Raw genomic sequence first — 25,989 nt, 5'->3', positions numbered from 1 at the left:
CATATTATATACTGTGTATCATATACTACCATATATGCCGTGGATTATACAATTATATACAACATATTGTATATGTTACATACTTAATATAATTTATTATATTGTTAATATTGTTCATAATTAATATTGCTTATTGTTGTATGTTACATAGTTAATATGTTTATAATTTGTCATGTTTGCAAAGTTAATTTCACATATATATGTATATAATTTTGATTTTAATTTCTATTTCTATAGTTCAGGCCAAAGTCAAAGAATTACAACTACACTAAATATATATTCTACCCAATAAGAAAGTGAACGTGTTTGCTAAAAGTCAAGTGTTAGCTGTAAGTTTTCATCTGTATTGGAGACTGGCTACCCTTTTTTCTGAATACCACTTCATCTACTTTTCATCAAAATTCACATATTGCCAGGGCACCTGCGTGGCTCAGTGGGTTAAGCCTCTGCCTTTGGCTCAGGTCATGATCTCAGGGTCCTGGGATCCAGCCCTACATCGGGCTCTCTGCTCGGCAGGGAGCCTGCTTCCTCCTCTCTCTGCCTGCTTCTCTGCCTACTTGTGATCTCTGTCAAATAAATTTTTTTAAAAATCTTAAAAAAAAAAAATTCACATATTGCCATTACTTATGGCTACTTTCAAAATGAACGCTATAAAACTCCTTCCGGTGACTAAAGCAGCCTCGAATATCATTTCTTAAGAGCAAAATCCAAGGCTAACCTGAACGGAGGAAGTGCCCTGGCCACCCCCTAGCTACACAGTCCTAAGGAAGTCATCTCCATCAGCCTCATTTTCCTTGTTTGAAACTGAAGAACACCTAAGCCCAAGTTATAGGGAGGATTGCAGGTGCATTATAAACTCTAACATGCCACACATACATTTGGTAAAGATACTACCAATACAGCTCCAGTCATGGGGACCTCGACTGATCAGTTCATCTCAGTCCATCCACCAACTGTCGAGTTTGTGCCGAGCCCCTTCGCTACACAGTACATGAAGGCCTGGGCTACAGTTATTGCCAGAAACAGCTACCTACGTCCCAGCAGGGTTATATAAAGTGCTCCTTTATCCCTATCTCCGCATTTATCCTTACCTACGCATGCTCTTTGGCTACAGAGTCTCTTTCAGCCTAATCACTAATTGTTTCCTTTCACTTTTGTGGCTTACCTGATGCCTCAAAACTTGCTACTTAATACTAAATTCTATTAGCAATTCAAAACATTTTCCAACGTGGTCTTTGATTATATTTCGGTACCCATCTGAAGGAGCACAATTCGTCTTTTGAGTTGATAAACATACTGCAGGGCTGTGTGGAGAGTCAACCTCCCTCTTTTGTCCTTACAATCTTCCTAAGTGGATCCGCAGGCCCTTGCAAAGGCCCATCTATGGCAGCCGACAGTAGTAACTCTGCTTACTTCAAGTATGATTCACCCCATCCCCAGTACATTCCCAGCCAAGGTGCTACAAGGCAAGGGCCATGCTGTGTTACCCTCTGTATCTCCAGTTAATACCAGATGAGCTGACCTTCTGGCTGCAGAAATGAGTTCAGACCGGCACACTCACCTGATCTCCTTCCTCTGTGAACTGGGGTACTCATGAAGCAGCTGACAAGATTTAGACATGCTGGTCGGGGTTACATACACAATCTGTAGCTTCAGAACAACTCTTCTTTGTGATGTGAACTGACCCAAAGAAGGGTCAGGGGTAGAACATAAGCTTCTGCAAGGACTGGATAAGCAGCCCTCCACAGAAGCAGCTTCTTCAGGAAACATCTTTCCTTAAACAGGGTACTTCTGTTAGAAAAGCTTTTGTCCTATTTAAAGATCTGTAGCAACTATACCTGGTTTCTAGACCTCTCTGCACTCCCCATCAAGGCAAATACCATGTGTAAAAAGTATTTGCAGCAAAGAATGGTAAAATCTCTCTCTCTCTCTCTCTCTCTCTATCTCTCTCTCACACACACACACACACACAAAACACTCTGGAATTATGCCCTAAGGTCCATGGACTCGGGGATATATAGATTGGTTCTTCAGCTGAATGCAAAATAGTCTGCTTATTACATTGTTCTGGGCAGAGTCCACAGTTTAGAGATTTACAATCATCTGCAAACTAAAAGAAACACTGTTCTACTCTAACAGATAACTAAGAGAAGATGGCCAGGGCCTGCTAACATCACAGACTTCAGTCCACTGACTTTGATTATCTGCCCTATTCTCTACTGCTGCTAAAGGAAAACTTAAGGAAATGGGGCTTATTATTAAGTTCTAGGCTGTACCACTCACCATACCAACATGTGCTGTGGTCTTCCCACTCAAATCTTCCCACTCCCCTTGGCTGGTCTTACCTAAAATAAGCACAAACATATCACCCACCACTCTAGAATCCAGTATTCTCAGAAACAGGAGGCTGCGTAAGAGGGACAAAGAGGTAAAAGTATTTCCACTTCCAAGGAACAGAGAAAAAGAAGAGAACTCCTTCCAAGCTGCCCTTCTAAGAGGTAAATTCTGGAACCGTATGAGACAGAAACAAATCACATACCCATCTTCATAATATTTTTCTCTTCCAGATATGCCTTAATCAAACTGACTAAAGGACTCAGACTCATTTTCTCACTTGGTCTTCCTTCCATGTAGCATAGGTCATCTTCTGTGAGAGTACTGGTTTGCTTTAACGACCATTTTAAGACATAGGCTCCAAAAACTGCCATTATTATTAGGAAGATATTACTCCTAAATACTTACTTAAGGGCATGGCAGGGGAAAGGACAGATGGAGTTCTATAATTAACTTCTAGCTTATGTATGTAATTTGCCACTTTGCAAATGAACTTACTAGAAATGAACTTCTACTGTCTGTCTAAAATCTTAGGATGCTTTAAAAAGAAAAGTCCTAGAAAGCTTAACATGATACTATCTCCGAGAAAGTCACAGAATCTAAACTGGAAAGGGACCAATCATCTACCAGCTGGCTTAATTACCTCAACAACATCCCTCAACATTCCCAATGACTGACTGGATTTGTTGCTTCTGTTAATATACACTCTCCAGAATCCTCGACAACATCTCACATTAAATAATCTTTTCATTTAGGGTCTCTCAACTGCCAATACTTTCCCAAAGCCTTAGGTGTGTTCCATTTGAGTATCCGCACTACCACATGTATGGTACCTATGAATTTGTGCTTGCAACTTCAAGGCCAGTTGCAGAGATTCATTTATGCCTGGAAAGCACGATAAATATTACTTTGAAAATGATAAGTCATTGAAGTTGACATTTGCTCTGGAAGAGTTCACTCACAGCTTTGATGTTTCAGATAAACCAGCGAAAAACTGAGTGGTAAGTATACCTTCCAAACAGGCACAGCAGGTGCTCAGAAAAATCCTATTAAGCACATGTAATGTGAGTAATGAAAATGCCTGGTCTTTCTATCCCTAGAAATTATTTTAGACTTGGAGAGGAAGGCAAGACAAGAGGGTGGCCTTTCATCCAAACCATGAGTCATTTCAGATTTGAAGTTGGAACCAGGTGTAAGAATATGGGTGATTTTATGCAAGTGGATAAAGCTATCAATTGCTATCAATTGCTAAGGAAAAAGGAAATAAACAAAACGCTATAAATACCATGAAAATAACACCTGGTGGGTAAGAATAAACTCTAAACTTAAAATTGTAAGTAGGTCCTTTAATTGCTAGCCCTTGAGGACATTTTCAGCAAGAAAAATCTGGGAAAACATTATCTATTAATAAACACAGCCTAGTTACTGAAAGCCTTATGTTGCTTACTAAATGTTACTCTTCCTATATTAATATAAATGAAGATGAAATTACTATTCTTATCAGTGGAATGCAGAACTGGTTTTCCAGTGGTGACTGAGTCCGTGAATCGCTGCTCCACACTCTCTTATGAGTGATGGCATCAATATCAGACAATTGGGGAAATCTGGAATGTTTTCTTCAGCTAAGTTGAACGAACCTATCTGCAGTTCAACACCGAAGTTTGGGCCTCATCAGCACCATGTCTTAATCACCTAGGCCAGAAACAGTGGCTCACTTGTGATACCAAGATTGTTGCTTATCCTTCCCCATGCCTCAGAGGGAAACAAGAGGACTGGTTAGAGCTAAGAAAAATTCAAAGATCAGCTGAAAAAATACACAAAATGCCTGAAGAAAAATCACACAGGTGATCAGCTGCAGAACACAGGACTCCTATTTCACAGCCCACATCTTTAGATATGCCCATGGGAGCACATTATGCTCTTATTTTTATTTAATTATTTTAAGTTCAATGTAAGTTTATAAATCCATTCCTCTGAACAACTCTAATAATAGCTACTACTCATATAAGTACTAAACCCTGTCAGAACACTAAATGCTTGCACACATTATGTCAAATTTCTCAAAAGTAGTGCTTGATATGTATGTAACACAAGCAGGCTACAGTATCTAGACTTACTGAACAAAGAAACACAATGAAGAGTGACTTGGGCCACAGAGCCTGGTGGAAGCCAGAGCTAGGACTAAACCAGGTGGCCAGGTTCCAAAGCAAGTGCTCTGGCCACTAGACTAACTATATAGCATCTCCAGAGAATCTTCAAATATTGGATGTGAAGGAACCTTATCGCAACAGCAGCTTTTTATTAAAAATCTACAACGAGGAGCGCCTGAGTGGCTCAGTGGGTTAAAGAATCTGCCTTTCGCTCAGGTCATGATCCCAGGGTCCTGGGATCGAGCCCCGCCATCAGGCTCTCTGCTCAAGAGGGAGCCTGTTTCCCGCCGCCCCCGCCACCCGCCTCTCTGCCTGCTTGTGATCTCTCTCTCTGTGTCAAATAAATTTTTTAAAATCTTGAAAAAAAAAAAAAATCTACAACATATTACATGCTTTAGCTACCTTACCTCATCTTCTTACCAAATATAAAGAAGCGATTTGTCCAAAGCTGCAGACAGTAAACGTTTAATCTGTGACTTAAACGGAGGTCTGTTTAACTCCAAGCTAATGCTCTTTTGTCCAGGACCTCGAAGAACTTGCTGGGTCCAGGATGACCCACTCAGTACTCAATAATTCAAGAGTGTGTCATCTTTAGAGGAAACTGCAATTGGCTGAGTATGGCTACGAGAAATGTAGAGTGCTGCCAGACTCACAGAACTGCAGACCTGGGAAAGATCAGGGATCTTAGCGATCCTGAACGCTCAAGCCCCATCATTTTGCAGATGAGAAAACTGAACCACAGTGATGCAAATCAACCTTGAAAAAGAAGGACTTGAAGCAAGTGGGAGAACCCTGCAAGGGCATTCCAGGTGAAGGGTGTATCCTGAAGAAAAGTAAAGCGCAGAGGTCAAAAGAAGCATGGTGTGTGCCTGAATTATAATAATAAAAATAAAAGGTACTCTGAGAGAAATGACAAAAATAAAGAATACTTCTGTCAAGCTGAGTGGCCAAAAGACACAGCTTCTTTTACCCAAAAGGTTTAAGAAAAAGTTTTTTAAACAGTGTCTCCATTTTGGTCTAAGAGCTACCCAATCGTCATTTATCCTATTTATTACCTAATACTTGATATGAATGTCCGTGCTGTGACCAAATTTTAATTTTGTTTGCGTTCATCACTGTGTCTGTTTTAGGGCAAACAACGTGGATTTATACGCTGTTCTGGCCAGTGTCTTCTCATCCAAAATTCCTTTTGGTCTCCCTTACTTTTGTCTTTCACCTTCAGGTACGGAACAGTCAAAACCTAAGGCAAGGTTAAACAAATTTCTGCATGCAACTCAGAGTTTATAGTAGTTTTTATTTTACTCCAGAGAGTACAAACTAAACCACGACAATGTAATGCAGCCTCACTCTATTACAAAATGTGGTGCTATCATTAATTAATATGATATAAAGAAATGGTGGTCACACACCAAAAATTGAGTTCCACAGTCTGAGTTTCTATTAAGGAAACTTTAATAAATTCTTCTCAAGGTAACAGGTTCAGAGTAAAAGTTTTTAAACATTTTAAGTATTGAAGAAGTTTTATTTCCTGATAACAGACACTAAAAATTATTTACACATTTCATTTACTTATGGTGGTTGTCTAATAACAGAGGAGGAAAAATTTTCAAAAGGTTCTAAAACATTCAGAAGTGAAACTGCTTTACTTCCTAGGTTCAAGCATACTTTCAAAAATGAGCGGCTCCAAATTCAGGTGCAGCGAAGAATGCCTTAATGCAGTTAGCGCTGGTGGACTAAAAACCCTAGGGAAAAATCAAGTTTTCAGTTTATGTGTCAAGCACATGCGGGGGACGTTAGAACTTTCTCCGCAAGGTCTAGCTGAGAACTGACTGTACAACTCGCCAGCGGTCTGAAATATGCAAGCCTGTCTCGGGCCCTCTCGGGGCTGGCAGACACTTGTCACCCAGCCACTGGGCCTCGTCCAAAACTCAGGCGGCAGGCCACAGACAAGGGAAAGTGGAGGTATCAAGTGAAAGAAAGCAAAGAAGCCAGAAGTCACCCTAAGCAGAAGTCGATGGGGCGTGTGAGCGTGTGGCCATGGGTGGTATCAGAGCGAAAGCACGAAACGGACGAGCGCAGATGCAGGTTTTCTCAGAACGCCCATTCACCTCCGAGAGGTAGCGAGGCCTGTGCAAAATGAGGGCGGGGGCTCCTGAAACCAGGCGGAGTAAGGCAAGCCCCATTTCACAGAAGGTAAGGCTGGGGCTTCCCGTAAGGTCCCACAAGGAGGGAGCAATGCAGTCCCACCCGGACTGCGAGCCCCTGGAGAGCCTAATTCGACGTGGAATGCACCCCCCCCCCCCCCCCCCAGCACAGCGCTCAGCACTTGGCACACGACTAGGAAATCTCTCTGAATGAATGTCCCAAGTCTTGAAACTCCAAGCTTCTTTGCAGAGAACTCGGCTTCGGGCCGGACAACCCTGGGGGCCGGGACGGGGGGAACCAGGCTGAGCGGGTCCGGGGAAGGTCGGAGGTTTGGGGTCCGAGTCCGGGTGCTGGCCCTCTGCCCGCCCACTGTCACTCACCCGGATGCCCTTCACCACCGTGATGTTCTCATTCTCGTCTGCCTCGAAGGTGACCCGGCGGGTGCTGGAGGTCCCGCCCATGGCTCCTGCTTCTGCCGCCCGCAGAGACCTAGCCCGGACGCACGAGCACTTCAGGCCCCGCGCGCACACACGCGCGTGGACACGCCCGAACCTTTTCCCCGCACGGCGGGAGCAAGGCCACGACCCCAAGAAGCAAGGAGAAGGCGCCGGTCCTCCGCTCCCGCCTTCTCCGGTCACGCTCCACAACAAAAATGCCTCCGGTTGGTCGGAGATACGAACGACCCGCCCCTACTCGGTAGGGGCTCTCGGATTGGTTGGCCTGGACCCGGATGCTATGGCAACAGGTGCTGTTTGACAGGGCTTCCGCAGCCGCTGGAAGTATTGGGAATTGTAGTCTTCTTCAAGCGGTGGTGGCTGGGACGTTCTCGCCTCCGATCCAGAGGGCAAGGGGAGCATGGCATTCTGGGAGATGTGGTCTTTCCTATCCCGAAGGTTTCTAACCCAGCGACTTTCAGAGAAGTTCGTTTCTCTCACAAAACATACTCTGAAAATATTGTTGTAGAAACTTAGGTTGGTGATTTAAAATATACAGGGTCTCTTCTAAAGCAACTCCTTGTTTAATGAGGGAGGTGCACTCTCTTAATGAAGCCATACCTAGATTTCTGACAATAAAAAGCGGAGACAAAATTTAACAATTTTTTAAGTCTTAGCCTTAAAAAAATAAAAACAAAAGAGTTGACTTATGGCCTTATCTCATGAGGACTACGTACTATGTAGTTTTGTTTTTACTTTTACAGTGTTTTTAGTTTTACTGATTCTACTTTGTACAGTGAAAGTTTAAATACTGGGACGCCTGGGTGGCTCAGTTGGTTAAGCAGCTGCCTTCAGCTCAGGTCATGATCCCAGGGTCCTGGGATCGAGTCCCACATCGGGTTCCTTGCTTGGCAGGGAGCCTGCTTCTCCCTCTGCCTATGCCTGCCTCTCTGTCTGCCTGTGCTCGCTCATTCTCTCTCCCTCTGTCTCTGACAAATAAATAAATAAATAAATCAGATCTTTTAGAAATAAAATAAAAAAAAAAAAAAAAAAAAAGAAAGTTTAAATACTGTGTTTCTCAAATCTGCATTCATGAAAACACAGACGATAAGTTATTTGCACCAAGCATGCAAATCATTCATTTTCTTGTATCTCCTTCCACTTAAGTTACACAAGCTAGTTAAGCCATAACACAATGAGGCAAAGAAAAGTTAAGTGATTGATAGAAATGGAATAAATTAATGGAGGAATTAAAATTCTACCAAAATTGAGATAATCTATTTTAGAAAGTTTCTAGTTTAGAATTTGACCTCTACAAGACCAGTAATTTTTAAGTAATCTACACACACATTTAAAATTGTTACTGGGGTACCTAGTACCTTAGCTACGCATCTGATTCTTGATCTCAGCTCAGGGCTTGATCTCAGGGTCCTGAGTTTGAGCCTGGCCTTGGGCTCTACACCCAGTGTGGAGCCCACTTTTTTAAAAAAATTATATTTTATGGGGCACCTGGGTGGCTCAGTGGGTTAAGCCTCTGCCTTCAACTCAGGTCATGATCTCAGGGTCCTGGGATCAAGTCCCACATCCGGCTCTCTGCTTGGCATGGAGCCCGCCTCCTCCTCTCTCTTTCTGCCTACTTGTGATCTCTCTCTGTCAAATAAATAAATAAAATCTTTTTTAAAATAAATAATTAATTAAAATAAAAATTATATATAAAAATATATAATACATATTTATATATACTTATTTATATTTTTATATATTATATAATATAGGTATATATATATATATATATATATATATATATCTGTGACATGTAACTTTAGTCTTACAGAGGCCGATTTGGAAGTTAGGCTAATGATAATACTCTCCTTGAATCCCTTTCAACATTAAAAGCAACCAGCCACAACACAGCATGGCATCCTCTTAATACACAGGCATTCACAAACTGCAATAACACTTTTTTAAAGTATTATTTATTTAATCTCTACATCCAACATGGAGTTTACTCACAATCCCTAGATCAAGGACTGCATGCTCCTCCAACTGAGCCAGCCAGGCACCCCTTAAATTGTGATAACGTTTTTGAGTTTCAATTATGTGCTGATTTATTAATGTAGGAACCTTTAGGGCCCAGGCTGTGTCTTTCATCTCTGTGTCCCTGGGGGTCAGTAGCAGAGTACTGAGTTTATCCCATGTCATCATTTTGTTAGTTTCAATATGTATGTTTCTAAATTGTATTACACTACTTTGCAGTTTTGAGACTGCATGTTACTTTGTACTTATTCTCAAATTGTGTAATATGTTTAAACCTCCCTTTTACAAGGAACTAAAGTTACCAGGGATTGTCTTTCTTTTCTTTGGCCCACTCCCTCCATATATACACCCTCCTCATTCATTACTCCAATATATAGTACATATTGGAGATTCTACATAAAACAGATGCTCAATAAATTCTTATCAAAATAACTAATTGTAAGAGTTCTAGGAGAAAGTAAAGATATGAAAGAACCACAAGTTATCTTGAATATATTTATGTCCTTAAACTATTAAATGAGTTCTTTCAACAAAATAAAGGTGATGAGGTCTAAGTGTGAGAAGTAGTGCATTGCCGTCACTTTTTATGGTATAGAAACATGTAAGCGGGCTTATTAGGCAATATAAAAAATGCTTCAGAATTCATAATGCTTTCCAAACAACATTACCAAAAAAATAAATGAAAAAAAATTTTTGAACTGAAAAAAAAGATACATCCTATGCCTACTATAACAATATTGGCCTATCTGTATCACTCTCAAGGCCAAGCATGCCCACAGTCCCTTCTAAAAAACATTTCTTGAGCCACGCAGAACCTGTGGTCTCCCTTGCTCTCTGGCCACAGCTTACTGGTGATCATCTAACTCAAGGCAGCATTCAATTAGCCAGAGACCTATGAACTAGAACACAAAGATTTACCCAACCAAAAACAATAGCAAACACTTGAGCCACTCAGATTCTATATGTCTTTTACCTTTTTTTTATCTCTCTATTGCAGTCTCAAATTTAAACTTGAACATTCAGAGCATAAGAAAAGAAAACAAAGAGAGAAGCTCTGATACTGAGTCAGAACCATGAGGCATCATAAACTAAAGAGAGGTGAGAGCAGAAACCCTAAGAATAAGAAGCATCCAGATTGGAAAAGAAGTAAAACGATCTCTATACAGATGGCTTGATCTTATAAATACACAAATCCCAAGAAATCCACTAAAAAACTATTAGAACTGGGGCACCTGGGTGGCTCAGTGGGTTAAGCTGCTGCCTTCAGCTCAGGTCATGATCTCCGGGTCCTGGGATCGAGCCCCGTATTGGGCTCTCTGCTCAACAGGGAGCCTGCTTCCTCCTCTCTCTCTGCCTGCCTCTCTGCCTGCTTATGATCTCTCTCTGTCAAATAAATAAATAAAATCTTAAAAAAAAATTAAAAAAATATTAGAACTAATTTTTAAAATTCAGCAAGGCTGCAGGATACAACATCAACTTACAAAAATCCACTGTATTTCTATACACTAACAATTAACAAGAATGAAATTAAGAAAACAATTGTGTTTATAACAGCAACACATCAACTCAAGTCCCATGAACTGTTGGATAAACAAAATGTAGTGTATCTAGGCACTGGAATATTATTCAGCAATAAAAAGGAATGAAGTACTGACATATGCCACAATATGGATGAACCTCAAGAACGTTCCATCAAGTGAAAGAACTCAGTCATAGAAGATCACTTTGTTATGACTCCATTTGAATGAAATGTCCAGAATAGGGAAATTCATAGGGAAAAAAAAAAAGCAAATTAGGCTGCCAAGGATTAGGAGGAGGTAGGAAGTAACTTGCAGTTGGAACAAGGTTTCTTTTTGCAGGAGGACAGCAGGGAGGATGGTGATAAGAATGTTCTAAAATTGGATTATGGTGATGTTTGCAGAGCTCTTTACATAGACTCTCATCGAATTGTATACTCCGAATGGGTGGACTTATAATGCAAGCTGCATGCATACCAATGAAGAATTTATAGCTATCCAAATTAAAAACACAAAAAACAACAGCTGTTGACACGGAGGAGGAGAAAAGAAATCCCTCTTGCCCTGCTGGTAGGAATGCAAACTGATGCAGCTGCTCTGGAGAACAGTATGGAGGTTCTTCATGAAGTTAACAATAGAACTACCTAATGATCCAACAATTGCACCACAACATATTTACCCAAAGGATAAAAAAAAATACAGATTTGAAGGTTTACTTGCACCCAGTGTGTATTATCAACAATAGTCAAACTATGGAAAGAGTCCAAATGTCCATCAACTGATGAATGGGTAAAGAAGATGTGCTATAAATACACAATGGAGTATTACTCAGCCATCAAAAAGAATGAAATCTTGCCATTTGCAACAACATGGATGGAGCTAGAGTGTATTATGCTAAGGGAAGTAAGTCAGAGAAAGATAATTATCATATGATCTCACTCATATGTGGAATTTAAGAAACAAAACAGATAAACATATGGGATGAGGGAAAAGGAACAAAAGAGAGAGGGAATCAAACCAGAGGAAACTCTTAAAGACAGAGAACAAGCTGAAGGGTGACGGAGGGAGGTGGATGGGGGATGGGTATTAAGGAGGGCACTTGTGATGAGCACTGGGTTGTTTATGTCAGTAATGAGTCACTGAATTCTACTCCTGAAACCCAAATTGCATCATATGTTAAATAACTAAAATTTAAATAAATGGAAAAAAAGAATAAATACAACTTCTTAAACTTAGACCCAAGGAAATCCATATATAAGAAACTGTCTCCAAGGGGCACCTGGGTGGCTCAGCCAGTTAAGCCACTGCCTTTGGCTCAGGTCATGATCCCAGGGTCCTGGGATCGAGCCCTGCATCGGGCTCTCTGCTCAGTGGGGAGCCTGCTTCCCTTCCTCTCTGCTTGACTCTCTGCCTACTTGTGATCTCTCTGTGTCAAATAAAGAAAATCTTTAAAAAAAAAAAAAAAAAACTGTCTCCAAGACAATTATCATATGATCTCACTGATATGAGGAGTTTGAGAAACAATACAGAGGATCATAGGGGAAGGGAGGGAAATAGGAAACAAGACAAAAGCAGACAAGGAGACAAACCGTAAGAGACTCTTAACCTCAGGAAATAAACTGAGGGTTGCTGGAGCGGAACTGGGTGGGAGGGATGGGGTGGCTGGTTATGGACATTGGGGAAGGTATGTTCTATGGTGAGTGCTATGAATTGTGTGAGACTGATGATTCACAGACCTGTACCCCTGAAACACATAATACTTTATATGTTAATTAAAAAATAAGAAACTGTCTCCTATGTAGTTTTGTTTGTCATTTACTAGGAATTTAAATTATTTAACAATTTTTAATTTGCCTAAAGAATAATCTACAGAACACAAATTTCCAGAATATGTAAAATATGTGTTTTCAACTATAGGCATGGGTTCTGGAATGTTTAAGTGTATCTAATTTGGGCACCTGGGTGGCTCAGTCTGTTAAGTGTCTGTCTTCGGCTCAGGTCATGATCTCAGGGTCCTGGGATCCAGTCCCACATGGGGCTCCCTGCTCAGTGGGGAGCCTGCTTCTCCTTCTCCCTCTCCCTGCCACTCGCCCTGCTTGTGCTTACTCTCTTGCTCTGTCTCTGTTAAGTAAATAAATAAAATCTTTTTTAAAAATTTTTTTAAATAAATATATCTAGGGGTGTCTGGGTGGCTCAGTGGGTCAAGCCTCTGCCTTCAGCTCAGGTCTTCATCTCAGGGTCCTGGGATCAGACCCCACATCAGGCTCTCTGCTCGGTAGGGAGCCTGCTTCCCCCTCTCTCTCTTCCTGCCTTTCTGCCTACTTGTGATTGCTCTCTCTGTCAAAGAAATAAATAAAATCTTTTAAAAATGTATCTAATATCTTAAAGGCTGTATTTTCACTTTTCTTTTTTACCATTAAAAAATTCTAAAAAGAAAAAATTGTTTTAAAAGATTATCTTATATAAATGTAAAAAGAAGAAAGACATTAACAGTAAAATTGAAATAACTTACCTTTCCACAAGTTTGAGATAACTAGTGTAAAAATATGTTTTATTTCTGTATGCAGACATAAATTTTAATAAAATTTGAGTTCTACTGTTAAAAAAAATGTATAGCTATCAACCCTTATCGAAATATATTTATCATTCAATAAAATCTCAAATAGGTTTTTTAAAGAAAAAGGAAGGGAAAAAAGAAACTCTGAGAAGCTTTGAGGTACTGAAAAACAAGCCAATCGAAAGAGAGACTAGAATAAACCAGATCTTCCTTAGTCCTACTAATTGCATGAGGGGGAAAGACCCACAACTTCTGAAGCTTCAAGAGTTCCCTAGACTTCAGGAAGGCTTTCATACTGCGGGTTTTTACAAGGACTGAAGCTTTCAAGACTCCTACTCTTCCTAAAGCCCAAGTGTTCCATGTTTTTTAGGTTCTGGGGTACAGCCAGCCTTACCAAAGAATCTTTGTAATCATACAACTCCTACCTAAATATCTACAACCATAATACAACATATTTTCTTCAGTCTTCACACAGGAGACCAGCAACAGTATACACCGATACAAAGCAGAGAACCGAACAATACTTTGATTCTTCATAACTCTTAGCTTGGCCATCAAGCAATATTACCTTCCCACTTCTTTATCCTGAGCAGCCTATTTTACATTTGCACCAGGTCAAAACTTTGGAATGAATGCTGCAAAGAAATAAATCAAACAAATAAATAAATGCTTTTGCTGTCAAAACTCCAGTCATCCCAAATTCCCCCTATCCCTTGAGGTGGGGTGGTGGGGAGGCAGGGGATACACTAGACTTCCAAATCATTCAAACAAAAACTCCAGAAGTCCCAAGTTAGGAAGCAGGTTTGCACTACACACTCTGATTTTTCAGTTCCAATGCTAAATAAAAAGTCACAGAAGCAAAATCCTGGTGAATTCTACCACTTTCCTTCACACATTATTTGACGGTCCTTGCTCTACTACTTGGGAGTGTAGGAAGAAGTGCGTGAGAAGGAGAGTAAGAAGAAAAAGAACACAATCTGGCATGATGAGGTATCAGGAAGGAGAGAGACCTGTTCTTGATCCCCAACCAGAAACACGAATGACTTTGTTGATCATCATAGCTTTTCCCCCAGCATTTCTGAGGAGCACTTCAGCTGCGGAGGTGAGTCCTCAGATTCTAGGACCTGTGCTAAAAGAGAAGATATATATAATGATCATGTTTTCTGAGCTAAAAATTGAAGCACACACTCTATTATTTGTGTACTTATAAAGACAATTAAATCAGTCCTTGAAATCAAGATCATCCTAGAAAATCTAGGACATAGAGTTGCCATAGTTATAGCAAACCAATTAAAATTACCGAAAAGTGCTTCTTACGTGGTGCAGGCAGTCAATATAAAAACATTCTGAGAATGTGGACTAGGACTTACACAGCAAGCCGGAGCAGGATGTCAGCCTAAGGTTCCCCAGCCAATTATTGTATGTAGAATCCCATAAAAACAATGAAGCCCTAAAACAGTAATTGTGTGTCTGTGTGTGTCTGTGTGTGTGTGTGTGTGGGTGCATGTGCAAGTGTGCTTATGAGACATATTTTGAATAGAAGAATTTGGGGCAGCATACTTGAAGAGATTAGAAACACAAAATGGCATGAGACAAGTCAGCACTAATTACAAGGCATTCACAAGTTCTGTATAAGTGTATCTCTCTGTGTCTTGGGAAATATCCACAGTAACGGCACAAATTCCACGGGGTCCCTTTAGCATCCCGTCACTGTTCAAGTGAGACTGATCCTCGCACTGCCCATGCATCCAGTAAAATCTCGAGGCAGCCAGCTCCCATGTCTCAGGAACCCCTCCGTCTATCTCCCCTCCACTTAATAGCTGCCTTTGCTACTAACTTCTCATTCAAAATACATTTCATAAGCTGTTCTCCATTGTCATCACAGGATGGGCTCCGGCGACCATTCTCCTTAACAGACACCACTTAATACCACATAACTAAAATAAATTTTACACGTGGGTTACAACTTGGCGATGCACCAAGATCTCCCGTTACCTCTGGCGTAAAGATTATCATAGAGTAAAGCCTCAGCAAATGTATAGCATGTTTCTTAAAAGGCCATTCTCTGCCATTTCCTACACATCCTTCTGATTTTTTTTTCATTTTTATGTATGTTTCCCTGACACCTCATTTCTTTTCTCCTCATCTTATATTCATCAGAATAGAGTGGCTGAAATACAGAGTGTTGGTATCAGGGGAGGGAGGGACGGATACCAGAGTCTAAGGGAGTCTCTGCCCAGAGGGTAAGAGGTTCACCTGGCCCAGCTCTTATCCCCTCCACCCTCAAGCCCCGCAGGAGTCTCAGGGGCCTTGGATTTCCTCTGCATCTGATAGTGGAGTGATCATCTCTGACAAACAGAGCCCAGGTCAGACGAGGCTCATTTCTCCTCTGATCCTCAAACAGGCACAAACATTCCATCTGTCATCTCTCCTCAAGAGCTCCTCTGGCCTTGATGAATTTTCAAACCATTTTTATTTGAGAGCACAGGGACATTCTCCTAACCCTTACACAATATCTACCTGTCATGGATCTTGAGAGATTTCTGAAATACAGGCTGTTAGTCTCTTTACTTCCAAATAACAAATGCTTGAAATGCATCAGGGTTACAGGAGCACTTCTCCAGCATTGGACGGGCAGAGAAATGCCTGTTTATTGATGCTAATTGTGTAGAAATGTCCCGAAGAATACATTCCACACAACTGGTCCTCACCTAAGTGTGTTGCCCTGTTTGGTTCCACTTTTGCCCCAGCTCAAAGAAGCCCCAAGGGTGTTTTGTGAGCATCTCACCTCCCCTGAAATTCTGTTTTATCTGAATGTTCTAAACCCCATGAATCCCAGCACTCACCCTGGAACAGGAATCTGGGCACTATAACTCTTATCAGGAATCAAGGACTGCGAAGTGGTGGTCTTGGCAACTATTTGACCTTCTCTTTTATTTCTCAGGCGAGGAAACTGACAACCAGAAAGACCCAAGACCAAGACCAAGACCACACAGCCTCATTTCATCAGAGCCTAGGAAACTCCCAGATCCCCAGCAATTCATTTTTTCATTTTTCTTTTTAAGATCTTATTCATTTATTTGTGAGAGCAATAGAGCAGAGGGAGGTGCAACTGAGCAGGGAGCCTGACAGGGGGCTCCTGAGCACCTGAGCCACCCAGATACCCTTGAACTCCAGCAATTTAATCTAGTACTTTACCACCACCTCGTGCTGCTCTATCATGAGAATCTGCCCTCATGAGTCCAATATGCCAGGGCTTGGAAGCCCAATTTGAGATGCTGCAGTGGCCAGTGGACCCACCGCAAACACATCAACAAGCAGAGGTGGGGAAGGACAGGGCGCAGCTGTGAGGGGGCAAAAGCGTGTTCAGTACCGAGGTGGCTCAGGGCTGGCATGAACCAGTACACCTTCCCCATGGGAGTATTGGAGGCTTCATCAATTCAGTTGCTAATCATTCCCTAGCTAATGACCCAGCAATTTCACTCCTGTGACTATATGCAACGGAAATGAATGCTTACCCAAAGACACCTACAGGAATATTCCCTGCAGCTCTTTGTTCACAAGAGCTCCAAATGTCTGTCAACTTTGGAATGGAGAAAGAAACTGTGGTATATTTACACAATGGAATGCTATACTATTGCAAAAAAAAAAAAAAAATTAACTATCGCTGCATTCAACAACATGGCTGAACATCATAAACAGGATATTGATCAAAAGAAGCCCGAAGCGGAAGAATACATATGCATGAGGTCATTTCCATGGTGTTCGAGAATAGGCAAAACTAATCTGCGGTGGTAGATATCAGAGGAGCAGTTAGCTTTTTGAGTGGGGTTGAGTGGGAGGGGGCCCGATGGCGTCTTCTGGTATGCTGGGAATGTTTTATAGTGTGCAGAGTGGGTGCCTAGATTTTTAAAAATTCACCGAGACGGACGCTTACAATTTTTGCATTCTCTAAGACATAAGTAAATTTTAGAAAGTCAGTTGAAAGAGAGAAAGATGTGTTTGATAGAATCCGTCTTAGGGGTTGAGTGAATCCTTTATGGGAAAGCAGGGATCCAGAATAATTCATAATTAACAGGAACATTCTGAATCTACTATAGTCTTCCTCAGCAAAACTGAGAAAATCAGAAGATGGAGAAAAGAGGAAGCAGTGGGGCAGATACATCCCAGGCAGCCCCAAACTGAGGAATGGAAAGCATTGAGGTTTAAGGACAAGATCCCACTGACTCATGAGGGCTCTTCTACGTTCAGTGATCCCCTGCCTCTGTATTTCCTGATATCACCTCAGTAGCTTGGATTTGACTGGGATAAGAATAATTTCACCTCGATGGAAGGCAAACACTACAAATCAGAGCTCTTTTATTTTTTTCCTCACGCTGGTTGTTAAACATCAAGTTATTGAAATGCACTTAAGGTGCAATCCACAGGGGTTGGTGTACTGCCCCCAGGATTGTAGGACCAGATATCGGAGAGTAAATACATTTAAATAAAATCTGTCTGCACTCTGTCTCTTGGTTACTAATCAGGCAGGATCGGATCCTGGCCAGTCTTTCCCTCTGTCCACCTGTGGTTCGCCACCTCACTAAATTTTCCCCCAGGTCTAAATAGTCCATTCTCCATGCTCTTATTTCAGTCCAGAAAGATTCTTCAGGTCATGAACACCCTGAAAACACCAATTCAGACATCACCTGCATAATAAAATCCTCCCCAGATCAAAGGGGATCTAAAATCAAAGAATTGCTGGATGGACATTTATTGGGTTTTTCCTGACATTTGCTTTTCTTCTCTCCTGCCATTAATAATCTAATTTTCTATTCATGAACTCCCTCTTTTCCTTCCTCAACCATCCGTTTGGGATGAGACTGTCCCCCCCTCAGCTCCAGTGAGGAGTGGGAATAATGTTCCTCGGTGACCTACACGCCTGTCAGCAGATCCCCTGGTGATTTTAGGAGGGGAAAAAAGTCCTTCTTCTGAGGAAGCTCCTGGAATAGATTCCCACTACATGGGAAAGGAGGCTGTTGCCTGGGGTGTGTCCCTTGTTGGTCCCAAAAGAAGGCTGCCCGAAAATGGAGTTAACCCAGAGAGAACAGAGCCAAGAAGAACCGGAGAGAGAGAAACTGAGCCCTGGTCCCATCTCCCAGCTCTGAATCAAGTCTTACCGTTAGTCAAAAGTCTTCCTAGACTCTGAGTCTTGTCTTCTGTAAGTTGCCACAAAAAACACAACAACTAATAAATTGCTTCAAGTTCTGTGTATCAAAATTACATTAATTCCCTCCATCTTTTCGGGTGGCACAGAGTTGCTTGGTCCTTTTGGTTACTAGAGTAGGAGATAGGGACTGGATCACGGACGAGGGGGATCTCTTGGGGCCCTGAACAGGGACGGACACTGTGAGAATAGGTGGGAGTCTGAAGAACCACTTGAATGCATTGTCTTTGATGCCTGCTGACTAGCAGGAGGGAAGATTCATTTGCTCCCGAGAGTAGGTTGTGAGGAAGGAGTTTCTCAAGAAGGAATGGATGCACCATCTAGAGTCGACCCTAAGGACTGAAGCTCTTCTACCTTTCCCCTCTATTATCCACTAATTTATTTAAATAAAGGAATTTTTTTCCCATCACCCCATTTTAATGTATTTAAATATATTTAAAGCACCAAGCACCAAGAATCCACTGAGAACTCAATAAATGGTGATTTTGTGTTATTCTGATGGGGTCAGTTTTATTCTGCTTGATTTAAAGTATCTTATTAATTATAATTCCAAGCCCTTAATATTGTATTTTGTTTGTATATGTCTTAGATATTTAAATTACTTAGATTGATTCTATTTTAAAATCTTAATCTGGATTTCTTATTTTTAACCTGTTATCTTATTTCCCATAACCTTCTTTGAGTTTCTTTCACTTACGAAAAATAATATGTGTTTATTGTAGCAAAGTAGATAAACAATGAATTGAGAATTAAATCACCCATAACTACCCATTATCTATAAATAACTGGTGCTAATAGAGTAAGAATATATGCACACATTTTTTTCCTCCAAAACCAACAGGGTCATATAGTATGCACTGGTCTTAGCCTGTTGCAGTTTTTCTTAATATATTGAGATTCTCTTTTCCATGTCATTAAATATTCTTTATATAACAATGTTTTTAATGATTGTATAGTATCCTTTTATAATAAGTCTTTGTCAAATTTCCTACTATCAGGCCAAAGGGACCCCCCCAACTAATTTTAAAGATTTATTTATTTTAGAGGAAGAGAAGGAGGAAGGGGGAGTGGCAGAGGGAGAGAATCCCAAGCAGATTCCCTGCTGAGTACAGAACCCAACGTGAGATCATGACCTGAGCCAAAAACCAAGAATCGGACACCCAACAGACTGAGCCACCCAAGTGTCCCCTTCATCCCCTGCTAATTTAAAAAATGCTATTAACAATGCTTCGATGAAGATTCTTGTGGCCAACTCATTGTACGTATTTGTGATTACCTCTGTAGGATCAAACCCAGGCATTGAAATCACTGGACAAAAGAATATGGATATTGAAACAAATAACGGTATGATTCCACTTATATGAGGGTCCCAGAGGAGTCAAAACCACACAAACAGGAAGTAGAACTGGGGAAGGGGGTGCTGCAGGGAGGGGGAAATGGTGAGTTATTATTTAATGGGTGTAGAGCTTAGATTTGCAGGATGAGAAGAGTTCTGGAGATGGACAGTGGAGGTGGTTGTGCAATGATATGAATGTATGTTTAATTACAGCCACTGAACTGTACATTTAAAAATGATTAAGATGGTAAAGTTTCCATGTATGTTACCACAATAAAAAAAACTGAAATAAAAAAAAATGGGTATTTTCAAAGTTCTTGTGTGTTTTGCCAATCTCTATAGAGATTCACAATTCACAATTCCACCTGTCTTGAAGTAGATGTCATGAAGAGGTTGTTCTCTGTACCCTTGACTACAGTGAATGGCATTAGTTTCTTAAGCCATAACTAACTTGATAAACAAAAAGTCAAAAGCTTATGGCTTTAATTTACATTTATCTTATTACTAGTGAGGTTGAACATTTTTACATATACATATTATCATTTGGATTTCTTCAAATGTGAATTTGTGTCCTTAGTCCATTTTCCTATTGGTACACCCATCATTTCTAAAATATTATTTTAATTATCATTTTTAACTTAATACTATTTATCTCTGCTTGTTAATTATCAATCTTTAAAAAGCATAATTAACTATAATTTTGCCTTATAAAGTTAATCATGATTTTGTTTTATACTATTAATTATGATTTTTTACTTTAAATTGTTTTATATCTATTTTTAATTGTCCATCTCTCAAATGCGTTCCCAATTTTTTATAATTGCTGTTATCTCATTTGAGTCTTTCTCAATTCTTTCTTCAAACCGTTTCTTGCCTTACAAAATCCTGCTTTTTATCCCCTCCTCATTTCTTTTGAGAATCATTTTCTCTGCTTTTAATTATCTTTTGAATAATTACAAAACTAATAGGAAGAGAAGCAGGGACAGCGGTGGCTCTGGGTGGGAAGAGTTCCTGATGATCAAGGCCGTTTGGAAGTGTTCTTTCGCCGACTGCCCTGGGATTCCTGACACATGACAGGGGCAGGCTGTTGCCAACCACGTTCCACAAGGAAAGCAAGGAAGGTAGGCAGGAGATCTCACCCAAGGAAGGCACCTCCACAAACTGCCTTCCTCCTGAGTGTGGTGAGAAACCAGGGGGCACCGTCTGTATCACAGCACCCCTCTCCTCCCTTGTACTTGAAGGTGGGGATTGTGTCCTACTCAACTTTCTATTCAGCCCATCTAAAGTCCCTAGTCTTTGAGGTACGTCTGTTAATGTGAATCAAGCATATTCTTTTTTTTTTTTTAAGATTTTATTTATTTATTTGACAGAGAGAGATCACAAGTAGGCAGAGAGGCAGGCAGAGAGAGAGAGGAGGAAGCAGGCTCCCTGCTAAGCAGAGAGCCCGATGCGGGACTCGATCCCAGGACCCTGAGATCATGACCTGAGCCAAAGGCAGCGGCTTAACCCACTGAGCCACTCAGGCGCCCCAAGCATATTCTTGATTATAAAGTGCCTGCATCATAATGAGTGGCATCCTAATTCTTACATCCTAACCCCAATTTTGTGGTCAATAAAGCAATATCTAGAGTGAGACCTAGACCTAACTTTTTTTTAAAGATTTTATTTATTTATTTGAGAGAGAGAGAGAGAGAGCACAAGCAGGTGAAGGCACAGACGGAGGGAGAGAAACAGACTCCAAGCTGAGTCCCCCACAGGGCTCGATCCCAGGACCCTGGGATCATGACCTGAGCCAAAGGCAGATGCTTAACCAACTGAGCCACCCTGGCCGCCCTAGACCTAATCTTTAATTTCCCTAATTTTTTATTTTCTCATCGCGGAAAGGAATAACACCTAATCTAACTTGTATGCGTAAATAAAAATAGCCTTCTACGTTGTTATGAAGATTTCAGGAGAATTTTTAAATTATTTGAATTTAAAAGTGGTTTGGAAACATTTAAGAAAATAAAGGATGGCTAAGGTAGCCTCACTTTGACCCCATAAAATACACGTGTGGCTCGTTCACTTGGCTGCTGCCTTTTCCTTTTTCTCCACCTCCATTCCAGGCAGGTGAGGCTACCATGGAGGCAGAGAGGCTCAGAGGATGGCGCCAGGGGTAGCTGCAGAACATGAGGGTATCAGGGTGTCAGAGATGGGAGATCCTAGTGACAAGGGAGATAGGGAAAGTCAGCACATGTTTCTGTGGACAAAGAACTGGCCCTACTTCATTGTCTTTCAGTGGATGTCTGTTGCATCCGTCAGGGTTCTCCCAAGAAACAGAAATAGTAGGAGATTTGATAGAGAGAAGATGATAATAGATAGATAGACAGACAGACAAATAAATAGATAGATGTTGATAGATGATTGATAGATGATTCATAGGTATAGATATTTCCAGGAATTGGCTTATGTAGGGGCCAGCAAACCTGTAATGTGTATGGTGACCAGCAAGATGGAAACCCTGGGGCAGAGGCTGATGCTGTGGTCTTGAGCAGAATTGCTACTTCCTCAGGGAAACCTCGGTTTTATGATTAAGGCCTTATAACAGATTGGTTAAAATGATCACCCACATCATCGAGGTAATATCCTTTGTTTAGTCAACTGATTTTAGATGTTAGCCACATCTGTGGAAATACCCCCAAAGCAATATCTCCATTAGCCTGTGATTGAATAACTGGCCAACTGAGAAGCTAACCGTGTTGACACAGAAAACTGACCCTCACACCCGTGTCAATTAGATCTACTTTGCATTTCTGGCACCGGACCGTTTTTCTGGGTGAGAGCGCGACCCAGGCAGGACTCATCCACACAGTGCAATAGGACTGATTTCTGGTAATGAGTATCAAGTCTCACACACACATGCTAGGACCAGTGACCGTCTGCGGACGAAGCAGGTGCTGGGCAAAGCATTTCTCGCTGATTAAATTACGGGGTATGGGGAGAAAGAGAAAACAACCAGGCAGGTGGGCATCCTGGCTCGGCCTTTGGAGAATGCCCAGGGAAGGGCCTTGGCTCCGGGATGGGCAAGCAGGATGTGTACTTTCCAGGATGGAGCGCTGGCCCAGAGGAACGGCAGCATCTCAAAAGAGAATTCCTTGATGCCTGACACACACACCCTTAACCACAGTAGATTACTGACAGCATGCATCTGCAAAGTCCAACCGCGCTATTCACTTGTGAACAAAAACAGCCCCTGATAAAAAATTGGGGGCCAGGAGCCACTGAGAAGCAAGTGAAGGGAAATATGCAAAAGGCTTCTTGAGCAGCCCAGTTATGTGCGGCTGAGCTCTCCAGCACAAAGCATTAGCTGCTTGAAGCCCTGCGTTCCCAAGGCCCCCGTTCACCAGGGCAGCATGACAGGAGGGAAGAGAGGCAGCAACCTCCCGGGCCCTCACCCCACTCTCACCCTGAGTCTCAGGGAGTCACTTCCTCCAGCTCAAGCTCCACATCATCAACGGCCAATGGACTGTTGAGGCCCTCTTTGACTTTCCGGAGTAGGAGATTTCCTGGATGGGAAAGCAGTCCTCCAGATACCCCTTCCCAAGTTACATGCTGTAAACTGAATCCCGAGCATGGAAAATACAAGGCTTGCCAGCCCACAAATCACTTTTAATGATCCCTGAAAGAAACCATCAGTAAACCTCAGGCAGCAATCTGGGAGTCTGAAGGTACAGCTACAAAAACACAAGGTAAGGAAGGTGACATATAAAGGCTCATTTCACTTGGGCAGCGCCTCTGTTTCTTTCGTTCACGGATCATTGTGTTTGTCTTTTTGTCTGCTGAGAGGTAGAGATGTGTCTTGCCTCAACACATTAGGAATTTGTAGTTAATCCGGAGCTGTGATGAACCTTATCCATCTCATATTGGAACCATCTTTGTGACTCTACTACCTGTGTGTTCAGAGAGAATGATTCACCTATAAACAAAGTCCCTGCGAGAAATGCCGGCCCTCCGCCAGAATGTGAAATGGTTAACGTAGCGGTGAACGGCGGAAGGAAGAATTGTTGCCAGCTGCCCCGTCCCCTTCAGTTCATCTCTTCTGCTCTCCCTTCCCCAGCCTTTCAGAGCTAGAATGGGGTACGCAGACTCAAGCTCACCCTCTGCCACTCCTAGTCACCCTCCCTTCCCAGGCTGAATGGGCCCCAGGGCCACAGCTCATTGGCCTGGGAGAGGACATGTATCACTGTCACCGCCTTGATTTTGTATTAGAACTTGAACAGATTGAATTTTCCCAAAATAGCCATAGTGATGTTTCCAATACTTCTAGTTCCAAGTGCTCTTTTTCTGGAGATTTGCCATGTCCTGTTAAGAAGTGGGGTCTATACTCCCCATGATCCTGGTTGGGCCTTGGCAATAGCCTCCATGCATAGAATGAGGCAGAAGAGACACTACAGGACTTCTGAGGCTAGGTCACCCAAAGCAATATAGCTTCTGCTTGGCTCTCTCTTTCTCAAGATGCCAATCCATGCAGCCTAGCTACCCAGCTGAGAGGAAGCCCAGGTCGCAGGGAGAGGCCATGCGTTCCAGCTGAGGGTACCAGCTAAGGTCCCCACTTCCGACTAGCATCACCGCCAGACATGTGAGTGAGCAGGAGGCCTCACTGCTGAGCCCTGTCTAAACCAGATCTGCAAGCAAAATGACTATTGTCTTGTTTTAAGCCATAAACTTATAGGATAGGTTTTTTGGGGTTGTTTCATTTTTCGTTTATTTGTTTGTTTTGCTTTGTTTTGTTTTCAACAGCCATAGTAATTGGAACGATTACTCTTCTCCATCTGGAATCCAGAGACTTGAAACACTACTAGACTGAGTCAATCTCATCCAGACCAATCCCAAGCCTTGGTTCCCCAAGGGTGGCCCCCCTGGAACATTACTGCCTCCCCATTCTGGCGTAGTATGAAACACTGGGCTTCTGTGCCCTTCCATTCTCCTCACTTCTAACCACCTGCCCCACTGAGTAACCCGGTCTCCCTCAGGACTGGGGTTTAGCCCTGCCTTCTGCCTGGTGCCCGGAAAGTGGTTTCGTTGCTTTGTTCTAGCCCATCTTGGCACTGGGAGAGCGATTTGCCCTTACCAGGCCCACCCTGTCACCCCCATACACATACCCTAGTATTTTGGGGGGGGGGGGCAGCTCCAGTGCCTGACCAGGGACTGACCTTGGCAAGCCCTGCTTGCTCATGGCAGAATCGGACATAAGACGCCCAAGAGTCTTAGTTGCCAGGTGGTGATGACCTCAGGAATGGGCTTTGTAGATGGGCCGGCTTCCCAGGTCATGGGGACGTTCTCTTCGCTTACCAGGTCCCCAGGCATTCCTTCTATATCCTTCTATCCAGCACCACGCATCTCGAGGAGCTCATCCTTCAGTAGCTGCTGGTAAAAGAGCAGAGAGCCATCTGGGTAAACAAGGAGCGGTCTCCTTCTAGAAGTTCTGATCAAAACAAACGTTCTTGGAAGGACAGAAGTTTGAAATTATTATCTAATCTTTCCATTCCAACCTAGGATGTGGTGGTCCATCTACATTTAACAAAATGAATTAAAATATAGGCTCTTAGCAAATTTATTCGGAGGGGAGAAACCCCTTTTGTTGGAAAAACTCCACCCCTTGGTACAGGCAAGAGCATTGGCCGATGTCAAAGCTTCAGAGAAGGCCGAAAACACATTTGGTGTAAGACAAGGGCAGATGGTTTTTGTTCCCTAATGGAGAGGGGAGAAGGAATGAAAGGAGAGAGATGTGGGTTGGGACCTGGGAGAAGAAAGAGTCGAGTCAGGGATGGAGGAAAGCCCCATGTCCTATGGTGTGTCCCTTTTCTCTAAACTACACAGCTTCTGAAAACTCCCCCAGAACCAGTGAAACATTACACTGTTGTGGAAAGTAGTGAGAATGCTGGAGTTTGCATTGGGGCTGAGGTGGGAGGAGCAATCCATCATGGAGGACGCCAGAGCCGGAGAGAGAGAAGTATCTGTCAGACTGGAAGAAACGGCAGCAGGGGTCTGGGGACCTCCTGAGGCGATGGAGTTGGGAATTCAGGGCAAACCTTTAGCTGGGCAGGCTCCAGCTAAACTCTAGGTTGCATAGGATTTCAGGCCCCAGAGGGCAATTTATATTTTGATCCTTCTCTCCTGACACAATGAAAACGCAACATGTGGCCACTGTAATATTTTTATAGTTCTAAAAATATATAAAAAAGTGAAAAATCATATTTTGGTATATATCTTAGGGATAAAAAAAATCTTCCC

The 25,989-nt window shown here is 42.1% G+C and overlaps 1 protein-coding gene across 3 annotated transcripts in view; it reads right to left on the bottom strand.

Moving 5' to 3' along the window:
* The window catches only part of CHCHD3 (coiled-coil-helix-coiled-coil-helix domain containing 3), a 272,891-nt gene extending 265,614 nt beyond the window's left edge, over nucleotides 1-7,277 (bottom strand). For 2 of the 3 annotated variants that reach the window (XM_059396389.1, XM_059396390.1), the window contains exon 1: nucleotides 7,010-7,277. In XM_059396389.1, coding sequence (XP_059252372.1) covers nucleotides 7,010-7,090 — 81 coding nt within the window. In that variant the 5' untranslated portion in view covers nucleotides 7,091-7,277. The remainder of the gene's footprint in view (nucleotides 1-7,009) is intronic. The other variant, XM_059396392.1, reaches the window with a different exon arrangement.
* Between the last annotated feature and the right edge of the window lie 18,712 nt (nucleotides 7,278-25,989).

This window comes from Mustela nigripes, chromosome 4 (assembly GCF_022355385.1).
Source record: "Mustela nigripes isolate SB6536 chromosome 4, MUSNIG.SB6536, whole genome shotgun sequence".
NCBI classification, from domain to species: Eukaryota; Metazoa; Chordata; class Mammalia; order Carnivora; family Mustelidae; genus Mustela; species Mustela nigripes.
Note: the sequence above shows the minus strand (reverse complement) of the source record. Positions and strands in the feature narration are given on the sequence as shown.